This window comes from Pteronotus mesoamericanus, unplaced genomic scaffold (assembly GCF_021234165.1).
Source record: "Pteronotus mesoamericanus isolate MK-2021 breed Mesoamerican mustached bat unplaced genomic scaffold, CSHL_Meso_final scaffold_137, whole genome shotgun sequence".
In the NCBI taxonomy this organism is placed as follows: Eukaryota; Metazoa; Chordata; class Mammalia; order Chiroptera; family Mormoopidae; genus Pteronotus; species Pteronotus mesoamericanus.
The window spans coordinates 2,075,209-2,094,797 of record NW_026555306.1 but is presented as its reverse complement, the minus strand read 5'-3'; the positions used below and the strand labels follow the sequence as shown (position 1 = coordinate 2,094,797).

The 19,589-nt window shown below is 43.3% G+C and overlaps 1 protein-coding gene across 1 annotated transcript; it reads left to right on the top strand.

The window, feature by feature from the left end:
- The first annotated feature begins 12,243 nt into the window (after positions 1-12,243).
- On the top strand, positions 12,244-19,325 carry ZNF229 (zinc finger protein 229). The gene is made up of 5 exons (XM_054588447.1): positions 12,244-12,263; positions 12,360-12,456; positions 12,655-12,713; positions 15,092-15,225; positions 16,958-19,325. Exons 2-5 carry the CDS (start codon positions 12,423-12,425, stop codon positions 19,179-19,181), a joined length of 2,451 nt encoding a protein of 816 aa, XP_054444422.1. The 5' UTR covers positions 12,244-12,263; positions 12,360-12,422; the 3' UTR covers positions 19,182-19,325.
- Positions 19,326-19,589: the final 264 nt, after the last annotated feature.

The window sequence follows — 19,589 nt, the reverse complement described above, 5'->3', positions numbered from 1 at the left end:
CAGCAGGGATTGTGGCTGAGTGAAACAGAGGGCTTCTGGAGCCCCAGGCATTTCTCTTAAAGTGCCCACATATGAACTTACTTGGACTAACTCCCTCTAAGCTCCAGTGTTGGGACAGCAGCTCGAAAGGCACGAGGGACGCACAAGAAGGAACTGGATTGACTGAGATCAGGGTGAGAGCTGGAAGGGCAGCTTTATCCCAGAGAGATGGGCTGTAAAAGTTCCTTTGCTGATCCCTCCCTTGCCCGCATAGGCACACGATATCTGAGTCTCCATCAGCCTGGCTAATGCTGTTCACCTGGCCCTGATGACTCCCTGTGATCTTGTCCCATCAACTTGTGGGCCCACCCAAGCTCTTTCCAGTGGCTTTTCCATACAAATGGCCTGTCTTAGCTCATGCTTCAGACTTCCTTAATATCTCAAACAAGCATTATCTGGCCTTAACATGCCATATATCTGTAGCTAAGTGGGCCCCAGGCCTGGCATTATCAGCTGCTGGCCTTGGTTTGCAGCTTGGCCTCTTCTGGGCACCTCCAAGCCCAGCAGAAGTAGCAGCCATCTGAAAATCATTTTGTATCTCATGGTAGGAGGTCCTAGCAGAACACAGGTGGTTGCTGACCTTGATCTGCACCTCCTGGGAGGCCCCAGAGCCAGTGTACCTGGTGGACAGCTTCAGACCACTTCAAAGCACCACCCAACCAACTCCACAAGTGACACACTCAAGGGTCAGACTCAGGGAGCACCAGAGCCCTGCTAAAGTAAATCCTGTTCTGTAGGGGTGCACCTGAAGTGAACTGTGCAGGTGAACAGAAGACTGTGCCATGGACTATACAGGACACCTACTATATTAGGCCATTCTACCAAGCCTGGGAGACATAGCAGCTCTACCTAATACACAGAAACACACACAGGGAGGCTGCCAAAATGAGGAGACAAAGAAACATGTCCCAAATGAAAGAACAGAACAAGACTTGAGAAAAGAACTTAACAAAAAGGAGACAAGCAGTCTACTAGATGCAGAGTTCAAAACACTGGTTATAAAGATGATTAATGAACTTAGGGGAAGAGTAGATGCACGTAGTGAGAACTTTAACAGCATTAAAAAAGGACATGAAAACCATAAAAAGAGCCAGTCAGAAATGAAGGATACACCAACTGAAATGAAGAATAATTTATAAGGAATCAGCAGTAGAGTAGATGAAGCTGATAATCAAATCAGTGATTGGAATATAAGGAAGCAAAAAACACCAATCATAATACCAAGAAGAAAAAAGAATTTAAAAAAAAAAATGAGGATAGTGTAAGGAACCTCTGGGACAACTTCAAGTATGACAACATTCGCATCAGGGGGGTGCTGGAAGGAGGAGAGAGAGTGCAAGAAATTGAAAACCTATTTGAAAAAATGATAGAAAACTTCCCTAACCTCATGAAGAAAATAGGCATACAAGTCTAGGAAGCACAGAGTTCCAAACAAGGTGAAGCCAAAGAGACCCACACCAATACACATCATAATTAAAATGCAAAAGTTGAAGACAAGGAGATTATTTTAAAAGAAACAAGAGAAAAGCAGTTAGTTACCTACAAGGGGGGCCCCATAAAACTTGGCTGATTTCTCAACAGAAACTGCAGGCCAGAGAGATTGGCAAGGAATTTAGAATCAAAGATGGGCCCTGGCCAGGCAGCTCAGTTGGTTAGAATGTTGTCCTGATACGCCAAGGTTGTGGGGTTGATCTCCAGTCAGGGCGCATACAAGGACAAGCCACTGAATGCATAAATAAGTGGAATAATTAATCAATATTTTTCTCTCTCCCTCTTCCTCTCTCTCTAAAATCAGTAATTGTTTTTTAAAAAATTGAAGGACGGCTCTGGCTGATATGGCTCAGTGGCTTGAGTGCTGAATTGCAACCTGAAGGGTCGCCGGTTTAATTCCCAGTCAGGGCACATGCCTTGGTTGTAGGCAAGTGGTAACCAAATGATGTATCTTTTACACATAGATATTATCTCCCTCTCTTTCTTTCTCCCTTCTCTTCTCTCTAAAAATAAATAAATAAAATCTTTTGAAAAATAAAAAAAAAATTGAAGGACAGATAAGTAGCTTCTCAGGCAAGAAAAAGCTAAAGGAGTTAATCACCACTGACCCAGTATTGCATGAAATGTTAAAGGGTCTTCTTTAATAAGAAGAAAAAGATCAAAGATATGAACAATAAAATGGTAATAATACCTATCTATTAACAATTGAATCTAAAAAAAACCTCCGAAAGAGCAGAACAGAAACAGACTCATAGATACAGAGAACGTTTTGATGGTTGCCTGATGGGAGTTAGTTAAGGTGATGAGCGAAAAAGGTGAAGGGACTAAGAAGTACAAATTGGTTGTTACAGAATACTCATGGGGATGTAAAGTACAGCATAGGGAATATAGTCAATAGTAGTCTAATAATTATGTATCGTGTCAGATGGGTACAGGATTTATCAGAATGATCACTAAGTTATATATAAGGTCTAATCACTGGTGTACACCTAAAACCAATATAATATAGAATGTCAGCTGTATTTGAAAAATAAAAAATGATTTAAAACTTATAAAATAATATTGTAATAACTATGTATAGTGTCAAATGGGTACTGGACTCATTACGATTACTTAGTAAGGTGTATAAATGTCTGGTCATTATGTTGTACACCAAAAACTATATCGTATATAAACTATAAAAAAAAGAAAAAGGAAGAGCCCTGGCTGGTGTGGCTCAGTGGATTGAGTGCTGGCCTGTGAACCAAAGGGTCGATGGTTTGATTCCCAGTCAGGGCACATGCCTGGGTTGTGGGCCAGGTGCCCAGTAGGGGGTTTGTGAGAGGCAATCACTCACTGATGTTTCTTTGTTTCTCTCTCTCCTACCTCTAAAAAATATATGAATAAATCTTAAAAAAGAAAAAACAAGAAAAACCAACTAGTAGTTTTTCTTAAACTTAATTGGATTACATTTAAAGAATTTTTTTCTCCCGGGCTGGTGTGGTTCAGTGGATTGAGTGCTGGTCTGTGAACAAAAGATGGCGGGTTCAATTCCCAGTCACAGCACATGCCTGGTTTGTGGGCCAGGTCCCCAGCTGGAGGCATGCGAGAGGCAACCGATTGATGTATCTCTCACACATCAATGTTTCTCTCCCTTTCTTTCTCCCCCCTTTCCCCTCTCTCTTAAAGTAAATAAAATCTTTAAAGAAAATAATTTTTTAATAAAAACTAATTTTTGTTCTGACAACCACTAGGCAGTTAAAAAATGTAATGATAGTAAAGACCAAATTTATAATAACAACAAAGGTAAAATACCTAGGAATAAGTTTGATTTATGTGAATAAACTTGAAATAATTGAGGGATATAAAGCCTTGAATACACCATCCATTCTTGTATAATAAATGTCATTTACATAAAGCAGCTGCTTTTTCCAAATTAATCCATAAATACAGTGGGATCCTAATAAAATTTCCAAGATAGTTCAGTGACTCTAAAGACAAAATGAGGTAGGGTTCATGCGAGGAGGACTCATCAGGAAATGATACCACAGGTTGGCCATTAGGGGAAAAATGAAGCTGGCTTCCTACCTCATTTCATACCTTTAGTGAATGTTCTTGCATATGCCGATGCCCTCGTGTTATGGGTCAGTGAGGATAAATCCAGAGACCTCTTGGAATCTTTCTCATGCTGGACCCAAATGGACTCTGTCACAAGCTCTATGAGGAATAGCCTGGGGGTACCGGCTGAGATGTGGGGTCTCTTCCAGAGCCAGCACATCAGGTTCAAATGGGGGCCACTGTGTTTGCATATCAACTGCTTAAAGAGGATTCCAGGGAGCCCTGATGGTCCTTTTTTCAGTAGTTATGGGACCAGCATCCGTCCCAATTTTTTCTTCTTTGTCTCAGTCTGACTGATCCTATACATGGAGTTTGGGGTGTTAACAGGGTTTAACGTGTCCAGGGTACGCCCACTAGTCCTCTTTGTACCTGTTTTTTTTGCCCAGCATGGACCCCAAGTCTTCTCCCACAGACCCAGACTCCAGGTTGTTCCAAAGTTTTAAAATTGAAGAAAAACCTCCCATTTCTTTCTATGAAGCAACTATTCACATGTAATAAAAATGAAAGGCATTATTATTGGGAGGAGAATAAATTCACCCTTTATGGCCTGGTCCCCTCAGTGTTGTATTACGCGATAACGACACAGCATGCTTAGTCTATCAGACTGGAAAATATTAAAAGCAATGACAATGTGGTTGTCTGCTTACAACAAGGCGAAGAATCTACAAAAATTATGAGAATTAAAAATGAATTTGGCCAGTGAATATATCACCAAAATTGCACAAAATCAATCATGGTCTATATAACAGCAGTAAACAAATAGAAATAGATTTTTAAAGTTATAGCACAAAAACCTCACATACCTCAGAGTAAACCTAATGAACATTGTGTAAGACTTCTACATTGAAAACTAAAAAATTGTTGAAACAAATTTAAAGATGACCAGAATAAATACCATGTTCATGAAACCAAAGCATCAGTATTGTAAAGATATCAATTCTTGACAAATTAATCTAGAGGTTCAAAGCATTTGAATATCAATAGAAATCTGGTGGGAATGGACAAGCTGATTCCAAAAATTTTGTGGAAAAGCAAATGGCCACAAGCATTAGTCAAAGAAATGTTGAGAAAAAGGAATGAAGCTAGAAAACTTGTAACAGATAACAGGATCTGTCTTAAATCTATTAGCATTAAGATAATATGATATTATCCCAAGATAGACAAATTGAACAATGAGACAGAATGGAGAATCTATATACATGGTCACCTGAATTGGAGTCAATAAATGAAACAATTGGATATTCTTGTAGAAAAATATTCAGAGTCCTACCTCACTCCATTTACAAAACTAGATGGCAGAAAGATTAAAATTAAGAACTTCTGCTCATCGAGAGGCACTATTAAAAGATGATAAAATAAGCCACATAGTGAAAACATATATTTGAAAATACCTATCAGGCAAGACTCATAGCCAGAGTACATAGACATATAAATCATGTATTATATATAAAATATATCACTCAAAAATATAACTATATAGTATAATATATGTATATCTTTATAATAGCATTATTAATAATACTATTAATAATAGCTTTAATACAGCAGAATAAAATATCTAGATCAGCAATTGTCAGCCAGTGTGCCACAAGAATTTTTGAAACATTCAATACCTGACTATTTAGTCAGGGGCACTGACCTTTTTCCCTTACATTGTCAAATTAAAAAATGACAACGGCCAACACAACAATAGCTGTCTGGAATGAATGAATCAAAATTACACCTATTCTTTTAGTCAGATCAGCAAAAAATATATTTTTTGGTGTGCTGCAGAATTTTAGTAATTAGTTTATGTGTGCCATGAGATGAAAAGTGACAATCGCTGTTCTTGATAATCATCATAGTTGTGTACCTGGATGTCTCTGCTTCTAACTCAATAGACTAATTTTCAAAGGCCAGCATCAAGTGTCTGTAAAAGCCATGAGGGTCGTAATTTGGGGGAGGAAAAGATCTCTGTCAGCATTTGTGTCCTGATGCCTTGGACACTTCACATATATCTGAGAAAACAAAAGCAAGCACCCCGAGTTTCACATTAGGGAATTCATGCTTATTTCCATGACGTAATTCTTACCACATTTGTCATCACTGAAAACACTGTCCACTCTGACATGATTTTCACAAACAAATCTGCAAGGATGTTACAGAGACTGTATCAAGGTTAACACTGCACTTGTCTGTAGCAGAAGGAATGCTTTCACCCACAGTTATCAGATAAACTATATTTGTGCTCCATATTTGGGGTGGCTTTTGCTGTTGTTTGGTCGGTGTGGTGGTTTAACTCTTAGGTCACCGAGGTCCACTTTCATTTTTTGTTTCCGCTTTGCTGTCTACACGAAATGCTTCGTTTTATGGCCTGGTCCCCTCAGTGTCGTATTACGCGATAACGACACAGCATGCTCAGTCTATCAGACTGGAAAATATTAAAAGCAATGATTATTTCTGGTTTTGATGATACACTGAGTTTGGAAGTAGAACTTCATTGGTGGACTAGGTGGCAAGGTATCTAAAACTACAGAATCCGAAGGAACCACTTAAAATGATTTCATTATTCAGTGATATGGAAAGCTGCTCAGGATATATGAAGTGAGAGAGAAAAAACAAACCATTCCAAATGTTGCGATGACAATTTTGTGGGAAGAAAAAATATTTAAATACATATTTGCTCACATAGGAGATCAGGAACTACATCGGCCAAGGTACTAATGATGCTTTTTTCTTGGTTCTAGGATTACAGTAGACTTCTCATTTCGCTCTTTTTAAACGTTTTTTCCTTACTTTTCTTAACATTGACCATGCACTACTTTTGGAATTAAAAAAATATATATAGTGTAACAGTAACTTGTACCAAAACATCAACAGTATTTTATATATCCCCTGGTGATGGGATTATGTATTCCTGAGAATACTGTCAGATTTTATACAACATGAACATGTTAGTACTGAGTAATCAATTTTTTTTTTAAGAAAAGAAAGGTGGGTAGCAGTGCCCCAAAACTAAGCGCCGAAACATCACTTGTCTCCCCACTGCCCTAGGTACGCTCGCTGTACCGCAACCCTGCACTTGGCCCTGTGGGCGGGACTCCAGGTGCTAGTGTATTTACGTCACCGTCGGGACTCTAGATTACAGTCCGAATACCGAAGAGGGTTCTGGGAGCTGCAGTCCGCACCCTCTCAAGGCGCCTACTTTTGCTTCTGGAGGCGCACTACTGTCGTCATTTCCTGTGCGTTGATGAGAGGGATAAGGGACGAAAGTCTTCTGGGAGGTCTTCGTTCCGGCTGCAAGAACAGGCGCTGGATGTGTAAGACCTGGGAAGAGAGGGGCCCGTAAGGTGGAGGCTCAGAGCTCGGCCTGGCGTGGAAGGGTTTGAGGAGGCGGATCCCGGAGCATCCTGGGTTGGGGCGGGGGGCGGGGCTCGGGCCAGCACCACGTGGCACTCCACAGGCTCGGAAGGGACAGTTCCAGACTTTAAAAGGGGGATCTTTCGGTTTGGGAGGCTCCAGTTAAGGCAGGTGCGGATTGATAATATCTTGAATTTTTTTCACGGTAGCTGCCCTCTGCACCGGTGTTTATTTTTAAACCTTGAGTATGCATATGCCCTGTTTTTCCTCTTAAAGATCCCTGGGATTTCTGGTTTCTTCTTGTTTTATGGCAGTGCCAGCTCTCTCTCCGAACTAGACCTCCTCTGCTGACCTCATTCTTTATCCCGTGGTTTTGACAAATGTCCTTTCAGTCCCCGTTGCCGTAATAGCTGCCTTTCCCCAGAAATGAGGTCCTTCTGAGGTTAAGAAAAAGTCTTTATCTACTGTATTCTCTCCCTGGCACCTAGTAGTGGTTCATTTGGCTAGTAGATCACTCAGCTTACTCTGTTTCACGGTTGTGCTAGGTACAGGGAAGAAACGATTACTATAACTGTAATGGTGTGTGCATGAAGTGCATAGCATATGCCAGTTATGCCGAGGGCATTCACTGCTGTGTCTTTAGTACCGTCAGTGATATGGAAAGCTGCTCAGGGTATATGAAGTGAGAGAGAAAAAACAAACCATTCCAAATATTGCGATGACAATTTTGTGGGAAGAAAAAAAAATTTAAATACATATTTACTCACATAGGAGATCAGGAACTACATCGGCCAAGGTACTAATGATGCTCTTTTCTCGGTTCTAGGATTACAGCGCCTGGCATACAGTAGTCTCTCAGTAAATATTTGAATGACTGAATAGAATATATTTAACTTGCTCAGCAACCTTTTAAGTTAGATATTATTAGTCGCATGTTAAAGATAAGAATGCTGAGACTTTGAAAGGTTAAGAAGTTAACAAATGTCACTTAGCCAGGAGATGTTATAACCAGAAGTCAGGGCTTTTGCCTTTGCAGTTCCCTCTGCGCCCTTCCCAGATCTTCGCACAGCTTATTTATCTTTGGGCAGGTTTTAGAGACCGTAGGTGTCAACCTCCTTTAATGTTGCCCCTCCACACTTGCCACCTATCTTCTACCCAAGAGAACTTAGGTTCTGGCTGGTAACAAGAGGTTATCACATATGTTTTATTTTCTATATTGCCGTTTTGATAAGCAACAATCACCGTATTTGTCGATTTGTTTACCCACCAGAATACAAGTACCATAAAACACGTACCATATCCATCTTATTTACTGCTGTATCCCCACTGTTACGGTGGCCAAGATGTAGTTAGACATGGAAGGTATGTTTGCTAAGTGAACAGATGCCTGTGTTTCTAGGTTAGTGCTCAGATGAATGAATAATAACAAAAATAGTTTGCTGAAGATTCTGTGTGTACCAAGTGCTGGGCTATGAGCTTTATTCAGATAGGCATGCCATGTGTATGTGTGAGAGAGAAAGACTTCATTCTTTCAACTCTGTAAGTAAGAAGTATTATCCTCACTTAACAGAAGAGAGAACAGACTCATTCGGAGATTCGTCACCCTCCTAGTGTCAGTACAGCTATACAGTGGCTGAGCCAGAAATAAACCTGCCATTTGACAGCTCCAATATTGAGAGGTAAATTGCAGCTTCCAAAACTCTGTTCCTCCTTTGCTATCCGGTGTAGAACATGGTAATTTATGCATTTTCCTTAAACTTCAACCCCAGATACATATTTGATTTCTCCTCCTTTTTTATTCCTGCATGTCATTATTCATTTAGTCCTGTTACTTCTACTCTTATTTCTGTTACTTCTTTATCTCTTTGTTGCCAGTTATTTCTCTTTATAGCTCCAGAGTGAGCTCTGTGTGGTCAAGGACTATATCTTTCTTTATATTCTAAGCATCTGACACATCATAGAATTTCAGTACATGTCTGCTCTCCTCCCAACTAGAATGTCAGCTGCTTGAACGCAGAGTCCTTGCCTGCCCTGATCAACACTGTGGCTCATGCTCCTTAGCATGTCATTTACTAAGTGAATGACCTGAGGCACCAAATCCATTCTGCCCTCTCGAGCGTGTCAAAAGGCCCAGGATCCAGGTATCAGCAGGATGAATTGAGATTGAGCACATGTGTTGTTTCAGGAGCAGAGTGAAATCCCAGCTCTCATGGAGCTCACGTTCTAGTGGGCTCGGAAAAACAGTAAAGAAGAAAAATGGATGGTAGATTAGAACGTCAGTTTTACAGAGGAAAATGAAGCAGGGAAGGGGCTTTGGGAGATCTGGCAGAGGGAATTGCAGTTGTAAGTAGGATAGTCAGGGATGATTTTACTGAAAACATGGTGCTTGTGTAGGGACCCCAGTGAAGGCCCGGAGGTGGGTACGTGACTGGTCTGTTTGCAAAACAGTAAGGAGGCCAGAGGGGCTGAGCAGAACGAGAAAGAGGAAGGATGAGTAGGAAATTGGGTATTGGGGGGCCAGAGAATGTAAGGTCTTTAGCCCATTGAAAAGATTTTGGTGAAGGTTTTGGCCACAGGAGTGACATGACTTTATTTATATTTTAAAAAGATCGCTCTGGCTGCTGGGTAGGATATAGACTCTAAGGGGACACTCCGAGAAGCAGAGAGGCCAGGAAGGAGACTACTGCGGTAATTCTGGCGAGAGGTGATGGTGCTGTGGACAGTAGCAGGAAGAAGGATTGGTCTGATTCTGGCTCGAATTTGAAGGTATTGGCTGATACAGTGTATGAGAGAGAAATCAAACATCACCCCAAAATATGTGTTCTCATTGGGAGAGAAAGAGGCACATCTAGAGTTCGTTTTGGGACATGTTAAGTTTGAGGTGCCTTTTAGACACCCAAGTGGAGGTGTCAAGCCTGTGTTGAGTAAAGCCATGAGGCTGGCTCTGTTGACCAGGGGGATGCATGAGTTTAGAGAGAATTTCATGGACTAAAACTTGGGGCAGCACTAATGGTAGAGTTCGGGGATGTGAGGAGGAGCCACCCGGAAATTTTATACCAACTAGAAGCCCCTGGAAACCCTGAAAATCAGCCATTCAGAGGAAGCGAGAGTATCTTAGCACATGCTACTTAAAGTGTGGTCCCAAGAGCAGCCGTATCAGCATCCCCTAAAAACTTGTAAAAAATACAGACTCTCAGCCTTCACTGCTGAGCTAGTGAGTCAGAATCTTTGGAAGTTGGGCCCGGCAGTTTTAACAGTCTCTTGTGGTATTTTTAAGCACTCTAAAAGCTCCCAAGGCACAGCCCTGGAGGGTCCTGGAGAGCTGATCTTTTTTCTTTTTTTCTGTTAAAGATTTTAGTTTTAGAGAGAGGGGAAGGGAGGGGAAAAGAGAGGGAGAGAAACATCAGTGTATGGTTGCCTCTCACACGCCCCCTACTGGGGACCTGGCTTGCAACCCAGGTGTATGCCCTGACTGGGAATCGAACTGGTGAGCCTTTGATTTACAGGCCGGCTCTCAAGCCACTGAGCCACACCAGCCAGGGCTGAAGAGCTGATCTTAAATGGCACTGGTGTGGAGGGCATGTTACTTATTTGGCCTCTACCCTGCAGTTCTTTGTCCTCCAGATAGGAGGTTAGCAGGCAACACCTGTTTCCTGGTCCTCAACACTTGCTTCAGAGAGTGAACCCAGTGCCAGGCAGTGCCCAAGCGGTGTCACGCAGAGATGTCTTCAGAGTGGGCTGTGCAAAGGTCTGGGACAGATGGTTAGAGGAAAGGTGGAGACTTGGGCTCCTGAAGCAGTAGAACGCAGGGAGTGTCTTAGAATGGGCGTCAAGTGTATGCATCTGTTTGTCTGAACTTACTCTGTGGCTTGGCTCTCAGGAGAAAGCAAGGCAAGGCCCGAGGGAGCTCACAGTGAGTATCTTTGCACTACCTGCTGACCAGCTCCAGGCTGCTGCCAAGAGTTCTGTTCAGCATCACATCCTGCGGATAGAATTTGCTAAGTGGACCCTGTGTGCCAGAGAAATGCTAGATGGAGAGGATAAAGAAAGAAGACTTCGTTTCCTTGACTTAGAGATTTTAACAGGGCAGGCAGGCAATGTGAAAGGTGGTGAATCAGTGTTTTAAACCAAGTGTCAGTGGGTCCCAGAGAGATTAATTCAGTCTGGTGGTGGCTGGAGGAGGCTTCATTTAGAAAAAGAGAGCTTGAGATCAATGGGCATAATGCAGCAGGTCCCTGAACTAGAGTGGGGGGGAAATGTACACTAGTCGAAATGAACATTAGCATTTCCTTCCATTAGGATTTACACAACAAGCCACAATAGTATTAGCAGAACTTGTGACTTTGTTATTCAGGTAAATCAGAGGTACTTTATATCGTAGTTTGCGTAGATTTTTCAAAATACGGTTTACACTAATTTTTTTGAAATGATGGTAGTTAATTTATTCTTGGTACTGAATGTGTTAATAAAGAAGCACATACTTGGTGTTTTAACAGTTTTAAAGGTTGTATTTCAGTTTAATTAGCTTTTAAAACAATCCTGTTTCTTGGTTTTTTGAGAGAGAGAGAGAGAGAGAGTCAGAGGGAGGGAGAGAGAAAAACATCAATTTGTTGTTCCACTTAGTTGTGTGTTCATTAGTTGATTCTTGTATGTGCCCCGATGGAGGTCAAACCCACCACCTTGGTGTACTGGGGCGACGCTCTAATAAACTGAGCTACTTGGCCAAGACGCTTGTGTGTTTTACTTTATACTTTTGAAATATTATTGTGAGTAGGACTCCATAAGTATCACTTGACTGCCAAAAGAGGCCTGGGTCAAAAAGTTTATAAATTTGGATTTGGAAATTTGCTAACCTGTATCATGACTTTTAGAATCCTGTAGGGCAGGAATATTACGTTTGTTTTTATTTTTGCCGCCCCCACAGTATTGCGTTATTAAGCACATTCTGGTTTTCCCTCACGGGGCACACGTGCCCCATGTTTGTGTGGTCTCCGCGCCCTTCCTGTGCGGCCCTGTGTCTCACCACGACACTCTGCTCCGCCCTCCCCGCAGACAGTCCCCTGACTATCCTTAGCCATCTGCAACATCCTGGCTGTCTGGACTGCGAGTCTCTCCGGAACAGAGACTGCGTACAGCTGTCCAGTAATTGTCCACAGAATAAGTGGTATCCAGAGGGTGTGAACCCTACTGGAGACGCAGAACTTTGGGGCCCAGGAGAAAGAACTCAGATAAAGTCAAGTTCCCTCTTGAGCCCCACAGGTCCCTGGAGCGTGAGAACCAACCAGGTGGAGATGGAGGTGGGTACTTGTGACCTCAGATACTTATCTGATGCTCCTTATCAGAACTTGGCGCGTCTTAAGAATGATGAAGGCCCAGATTTTCTGCTTTTCCAGCTTAGGAAGATCAGAGAATAAATAGAATTGCCGCTGCACTTGGAAAACTTGGGAGAGGAGACCATGAAGACTTTGACTTTAAGGCATGAGGAAAGAGGTGAGAGTTAATGAAGGGTGTGGGGTGTGGGTGGGTATCTAAGTTGGGTGAGGAGAGAGAAAAGGTTAGGTGGGTGAGGACTTGCAAGAAACCAGCGTGTGAGGGGGCAGGCATTCCTGAGGCCCAGGTAGATAGCTGAGAGCACAGGCAGGCACCTTCCCCCAGCCCACGCCTCACGTCGTCTTTCTCCTCCTCCAGCTCTGTGTTTTCAAGCCTCAGCCCCTTCCCGACACGGGGAGGATGAGACCAGGTTTCAGGTGGGTTGAGTTTTCTTTTCTCTCTGGAAATAACTGTAGGCATCAAGTTGAACATTATCTCCCTCGCCTGGTAAAAGGGAAAAGAGAAAATTGATGTGTTATTGGGTGAATATATTCCACTCCTTATTGCATTTATTTACAGAATAGCTAGTTTCAAAAGGCCTTACCCATTCTAACTTTAGTCAGAAAGATAACCAGGGTTTTTTGGGGGTTTTTTGGTATTTACATTAAAATTTTAGAATCTCTAATAGGACTGTAATTTATTTTTGTAACTGGCATATGGTTCATTTTCTTCAAGATGGATACCAATTATGACAATTAATCATTCATTTGCAAGTCAGTTGGAATACCATCCTTATTGTATATTGTCTATGTATTTATATACATACATGTGTATCTAAAATAGTTATGTATATTATGTATATGGAGAGCGAGAGAAAGACATATCCATCGATCCATCTTTCATGTAATGTGACTGTTCCTGCATTCTGTACTCTGGTCCACTGAGTCGCTTGTACATCTCTGCAGTGTTTTACTGTCAGAGGACAAAACAGACAACATCCCTGTCCTCCTGGGGCTGACTTTCTGGAAGGGGGATGTGGGGCTGACATTCTAAAAGGGGGAGACAGGTAGTAAAATTAAAAGCAAGATAATTGCTCTCAAGTACTTTAAGGGACACAGTCAGAAGGAACTGAAAGTATTTGCAGTCACCGAAGGAAAAGGTGATGAGTTGGACTCGAGAGGGGGAGAGGGGACAGGTGGATAGATTTGAATTCTATTTTGGAAAGATAATTGGCAGACTTTTTTATGAATGAGAGTTGAGAAATGAGGACAAGGGAAGAATCAAAGATGATTTTAAGGTAGATGGTACCGTTTGCCCACACAGAAGAGATTAGGAGAGGACAGCTGGGGGGAAGACTCGGTTCTCCTTGGGCTTTTCTTGGTCTGCAGTACCTTTCAGATGTCCAAGTGGTAGGCGGATATGGCAGGACTCAGTGTAGAAGCCAGAGCTGGATATAAAGACTGAGAATGAGCGACCAGCGGACTGCCTCTGGCCCAGGCTTTCTCCTAGTCGCGCTGCCTCTAGTCTGGGAATGGACCTGGGACCCTTCTGGGAAATGTGCTCTGTCGGTGGCGGTCATCCTCCAGAGTGGAGAAATAGGTTCCTCTGGCTTGTGGTCCTTCTTATATCTGGCCAGCAGTGTAGCAGAGTGGTTACAGCATATTAGGCTGCCCAGGGTCAGTTCTGACACTGCTTTTATTAGATGTATGTTCATCCACAAATGATACTCACTTTGCAGAGTCCCCATTTTTCTCACCTGTGAAACAGGGATAGCAATAGTAGCTTACCCTGTGGGCATAAAGATAAAATAGATAATAAAACATTTCCTACAAGAGAGAGATGAAGACATCTCTTCCTAAGTGAAGACAGGAATGAAATAGGAATGCTGTTGATCACTATATTGCAGAATGTATAACACCATTTTTTTCTCATTGGACTGGAGCATTTCCCATAAAAACTTGGGCCATGATTTATTGCTAAGGCCGACACAGCATGATTTGAAACCCTCGTTTGAACCGCTGCTTCAGAGGTCTCATCTGGTTGGGGAGATGGCGGCATAAACACATTGGTTGCTTCTATCAAGTGATTACATGGAAACCTGTATAAAATGGCTGTGATCCTGACCAGGCAGCAGAGTTGGTGGGAGCAGCGTAAAGGGTTATGGGTTCGATCCCCAGGGCACATACCTAGGTTGTGAATTTGATCCCTGGTCAGGGTGCATATGGGAGGCAACTGATTGATATTTCTCTCTCACATCGTGTTCACCCCCTTCCTCTCCCCCTCCCTCCCTCCCTCCCTCCGTTCCTCCCTCCTCCTCTTTCTCAAATCAATAAACATTTCCTTGGGTGAGGATTAAAAAAAAAACTGTCTGTGGATAAGGTGGGAGACTGTGGCAGTAAAGAGTAGGATTTGCCCTCATTTGGGGGGTGTGCAGACACGGGCATGCTAAAATTAGGTGCTGTTGGAACTGTAAGTTGTCACAGTCTCTCTGAAGGAAAAGCTGGTAATCTACAAGGTAGAGCCAAATTGTAAAATGTGCAGACCCTGTGGTTCATCCATTCAAGCTCTAGGAAATTGCCCTCAGAAGTGCGCACACTGAGTGGAGGATGCTCCTGTTTACGCTTTGGAAGACCATGGAAGATTATTTGGTTAGAATCAAAATTATTGTTACCAAACAGTAATCATACTTGATTTGACTAGCAGACTGAGCACTTTGCTGCTTTCTTGTCTACTTGTCTTAGTGATGCCAAGTAAGTTACAGCAAACTTTCTTTTCATCGAGTGAGTGTTTTTCTTAATGGTGTTTCATGATGTAGGAGCCATTGACCTTCAAGGATGTGGCTGTGGTCTTCACCGAGGAGGAGCTGGGGCTGCTGGACTCGTCCCAGAGGAAGCTGTATCGAGATGTGATGCTGGAGAACTTCTGGAACCTGGTCTCACTGAGTGAGGGTAACCTCTAGTTAATTGAAATTAAGCTTATTAGAGTGTTCTTGTTCCCTAGAGAGAGGATGTTTTTGGTCTTTGTACATAAGTTAAATCCATTTTTTAATAGAGCTATTATAAAGGAGTTTCATTTGCCTAGTCCCAGATCTTTTCCCTGTCTGTCCTTCAAAGGCCTGGAGGTCATGGGATTAGGACAACCTTTTCAGATTATTTTTTGCACTTCAAAAATGAGCCTAAGCTTTGCATTCTCTTGCATTTGCAGGGCAACCTTTTAAACCTAAGAAGATACCCCATTTGGAACAAGACAGAGAGACCTGGGTGACAGAGAGAGAAACTCTAAGAGAATCACATCCAGGTGAGAACCGTGGAGCTTGGGAGCATGGCTAGGCAGTGAGAGGGTGATCTTGTTAGGCAGGCCCAGTCTGCACCCTTGATCTTGCCTGGGAACACTGCTAGTGCCAGTGTAGGTCATTGTTCTGCAGCCTCATTTCTGCTACTCAGTCCCTACCTTCGCATGGTTCCTTCACGCTTTTCAGAGAATGACGTACCCAGTGATCTCTGGACTTTCCTCCCCCTGATTAAAACATTCAGGCAGTGGCAGAGACACTGTTCCAGAATATTGAGAGTCCTCTGAAAGCTTTCTCCCTTAACTCTAGTATACTACAAGCCCCGGGATATAAACAGATTTGTGTTACCGTATTCCTCAAAGATAAAAATAGCTGATGGAGAATATCAGAAAACTTGGACAATGTTTTTAAATCATCTGGAACTGTGTCATTCATATGAATTTGATGGCTCACAGGCAGTAATGGGGATAAGTTGATATTTTTATGTCGCTGTGCCTTATCGGTGTCATCTGCAGTCCTGGTTGTGTGCTCACAGGAGACACCGCTGATGCACTTCGGAGGACTTGGTTCCCTTCCCCATTTCAGCTCACACATTCCCAGAGTCACATGGGAGGCGGTGTGGTGAGAGGGCTAAATGCAGCTGTAAAACCAGACTTCTGCGTTTGAACCCCAGCTCAGCACTTCCTCCAGCATGGCAGGGCCACTTAAGTAGGGTATTTACCTCTCTGTGCCTTGGTTTCCTCATGTGTAAAATGAAGATAACAATGGTCCCTACCTCAGTGTTATTCTGAGGGTTAAAGAAGGTAATACACGTACATCATTGGCCTATAGGAGGTGTTATAGTGGTATTAGATATTATTATAATTATTAGCAACAACAGCATTATTAAGGGGAGAAGAGAATTTTCTCTATAAAAATCTGTTCAGAATTTCTTTTTTGCTTGGCAATGATATGTTTAAACTAAGTTTGTTACTGATAGAATCATGTTAAGATTTAGCTTCAGCCCTGACTGGTGTGACTCAATGGATTGAGTGTTGGCCTATGAACCGAAAGGTCGCCAGTTCAGTTCCCAGTCAGGGCACATGCCTGGGTTGCTGGCCAGATCCCCAGTTGGGGGCGTGTGAGAGGCAGCCAAGTGATGGTTCTCTCACACATCGATATTTCTGTCCCTCTCTGCCTCCCTCTCTTCCCCTCTCTAAAAATAAATAAAATAAAGGTATATATATTTAGCTTCAGACCTTATTTATAGGAGCCTCTTCCTTTTTTCAGATCTAAAGATAAGTGCCTTGATAATTATGGTACATAAAACTGAATTTTTCCCAAAGCCATTTCATTATTGGGCCTGATCTTTCTGGGCCAGTCTTTTACTTGTTCTCATTCCTGAATTGTCTTTAACCCCGTAGGAGACAAGAATGAAAAGGAAATGGAGGACATTCAAGAAAGAGAATTAAAGTTCCTTTCATGCAGAGAGCTCTCCTACTGGAAAATCTGGGAACAGGCAGCTGGTGAATTAACTCAGAGTCGAGACCATAGAGTAAATCTTCAAGGGAAAGATGTCCGGTGCTCAAACAGTGCTCCCCTGTGGCAGGAGTGGGAAGGAGCATCTACTCAGGGTTCACAAATTGAAACTTCGGTGAACAGCCTTCAAGGAGATGGGCCCGTCACTTTGGAAAATCAAGAGCTTCCCACTTGGAAAGCAGTGAGACCAGTCTCCATTCAAGAATCTTGGACAACAGCCTTTGTGAATGGGCCCAGGAATGTTCTAGAAAGGAGTAAACTCGACATGGAAGATATAATGTGTAAATGTGAGTGTGATGGCTATGGCTTCAGCTGTAGTGGTTACAGCGACCACAGATTAGCTCAAAGAGAGAAATCATGTGATTGTGATAAATGTAGAGAAGACCGCACTGAAAAGTCAGTACTTCATCACCTTGACCCCGGAGAGAATGGCTTGGTAAGTAATGGATGTGGAAATGGCTTCAGGGACGATTCAAACCATCCTGCTTTTCCAAGAGTCCCTTTGAAAGAGAAACCCTGTATGTTTCATGAGTCTGGTCAGAACGTGAGGCAGACTGCCTGTCTTGAGAGACTTCAAAGGATTCCCTCAGGAGAGAAATCCTATAAAAATAACAAGTGTGGTCTGGGCTTCAGGCAGAACACAGGCCTTCACAACCACCCCTGGATCCCCACAGGAGAGATTCCCTACAGATGCAGTGTGTGTGGGAAGAGGTTCAAGTACAAGTTGGTTCTTCTGATCCATCAGTGGGTGCACACGGGGAAGAAACCCTACAAATGCAAGGAGTGTGGGAAGGCCTTTGGTCAAAGTGCCATCTTACTTACCCACCAGAGAGTCCATACCGGAGAGAAACTGTATAAATGCCATGAGTGTGGACAGGGCTTCCGCTACAGCTCGGAGCTTCAGATCCACCAGAGGCTGCACACGGGAGAGAAGCTCTACACGTGTGATGAGTGTGCCAAAGTATTCTGCGCCAAGTCTGCACTGCACAAGCATCAGCACATCCACTCGGGAGAAAATCTCCACAGCTGCGGCACCCACCTCAGCAGTCATCAGAAGACACACACAGGAGCGAAACCCTTCCAATGTGACACGGGTGACAGAGGTTTCAGTCACAACTCATACCTTCAGGCTCACCAGAGAGTTTACAAGGGCAAGCGCCTGCACGCATGTGACGTGTGTGGTAAGAGTTTCAGTTACAGGTCGGGGCTCCTCAGGCATCAGAGACTGCACACAGGAGAGAAGCCCTACAAATGCGAGTGTGGGAAGAGCTTCAGCCGCAGCTCGGACCTCCACGTGCACCAGAGGGTCCACACGGGAGAGAAACCCTATCAATGTGTGGAGTGTGGGAAGGGCTTCCGGCGGAATTCAGACCTTCATAGTCACCAGAGGGTCCACACGGGAGAGAGGCCCTACCTATGTGATGTGTGTGGGAAGAGCTTTATTTATAGCTTTGACCTGGTCATCCATCAGAGGGTCCACACGGGGGAGAAACCCTATAAATGTGCTGAGTGTGGCAAAGGCTTCAATCACAGCTCAGGGTTTCTCATTCACCAGAGGGTCCACACAGGTGAGAAACCTTATAAATGTGAGGAGTGTGGAAAGGGCTTCAGATGCACCTCAAGCCTTTACAAACATCAGCAAGTTCACACAGGAAAGAAGCCCTATACCTGCAATCAGTGTGGCAAGGGATTCAGTTACAGCTCAAATCTTCGCACCCACCAGAGACTGCACACAGGAGAGAAGCCCTACACATGTTACGAATGTGGAAAGGGCTTCAAGTATGGGTCAGGTCTCCTCAGTCACAAGAGAGTGCACACTGGAGAGAAACCATATCGCTGTGATGTGTGTGGGAAAGGGTATAGTAAGAGCTCATATCTTCAAGGTCATCAGAGGGTCCACACTGGTGAGAAACCCTATAAATGTGAGGAGTGTGGGAAGGGCTTTGGTCGAAGCTCCTGTCTTCTTGTCCATCAGAGGGTCCACACTGGGGAGAAGCCCTATAAGTGTGAGGTGTGTGGGAAAGGCTTCGGCTACATCTCAGGTCTGCGAAATCATCAGAAAGTACACCTCAGTGAGAAGCCTTATAAGGACGGGTGAGTTAAGGTCTCCAGTTAGGGCTCAGAACTTTTATCTTCATCTGGCAGTGAACATGGAGAAGAACAAGGTGAACGTATTCTGTAGGGAGGGCAGCAGTGGAGGCTGGCATTTTCATAGGCAGCAGCTAGTCCACATGGGAGGATCCAGAAGTCTGATAGAGAAAGCACTTCAATCACAAATTTATTAGTCTGCTGGAGTGTTGCGCAGTAGAATAGTCCTTGAAGAAATAATATGGCGGCAGCTTCAGTAAAAGTGGTCAAATTCAAAGTTGGTTTAGGGGGAGGTTTTGCAAATGACCAGGATAGTGAGATGGCCCTGACTGGTGTGGCTCAGTTGGTTGGCACTTTGTCCTATACACTGAAAGATCAAGGGTTTGGTTCTTGGTTAGGGCACATACTCAGGTTGCAG

Bases quoted from the DNA above. Each gene is read 5' to 3' on its own strand.
- ZNF229 (XM_054588447.1), top strand. From the start codon at position 12,423: ATGAAGACTTTGACTTTAAGGCATGAGGAAAGAG. The intron at 12,457-12,654 runs GTGAGAGTTAAT...CTCCTCCTCCAG, and splicing joins TTTAAGGCATGAGGAAAGAG to CTCTGTGTTTTCAAGCCTCA. The intron at 15,226-16,957 runs TAACCTCTAGTT...CTGAATTGTCTT, and splicing joins CTGGTCTCACTGAGTGAGGG to TAACCCCGTAGGAGACAAGA.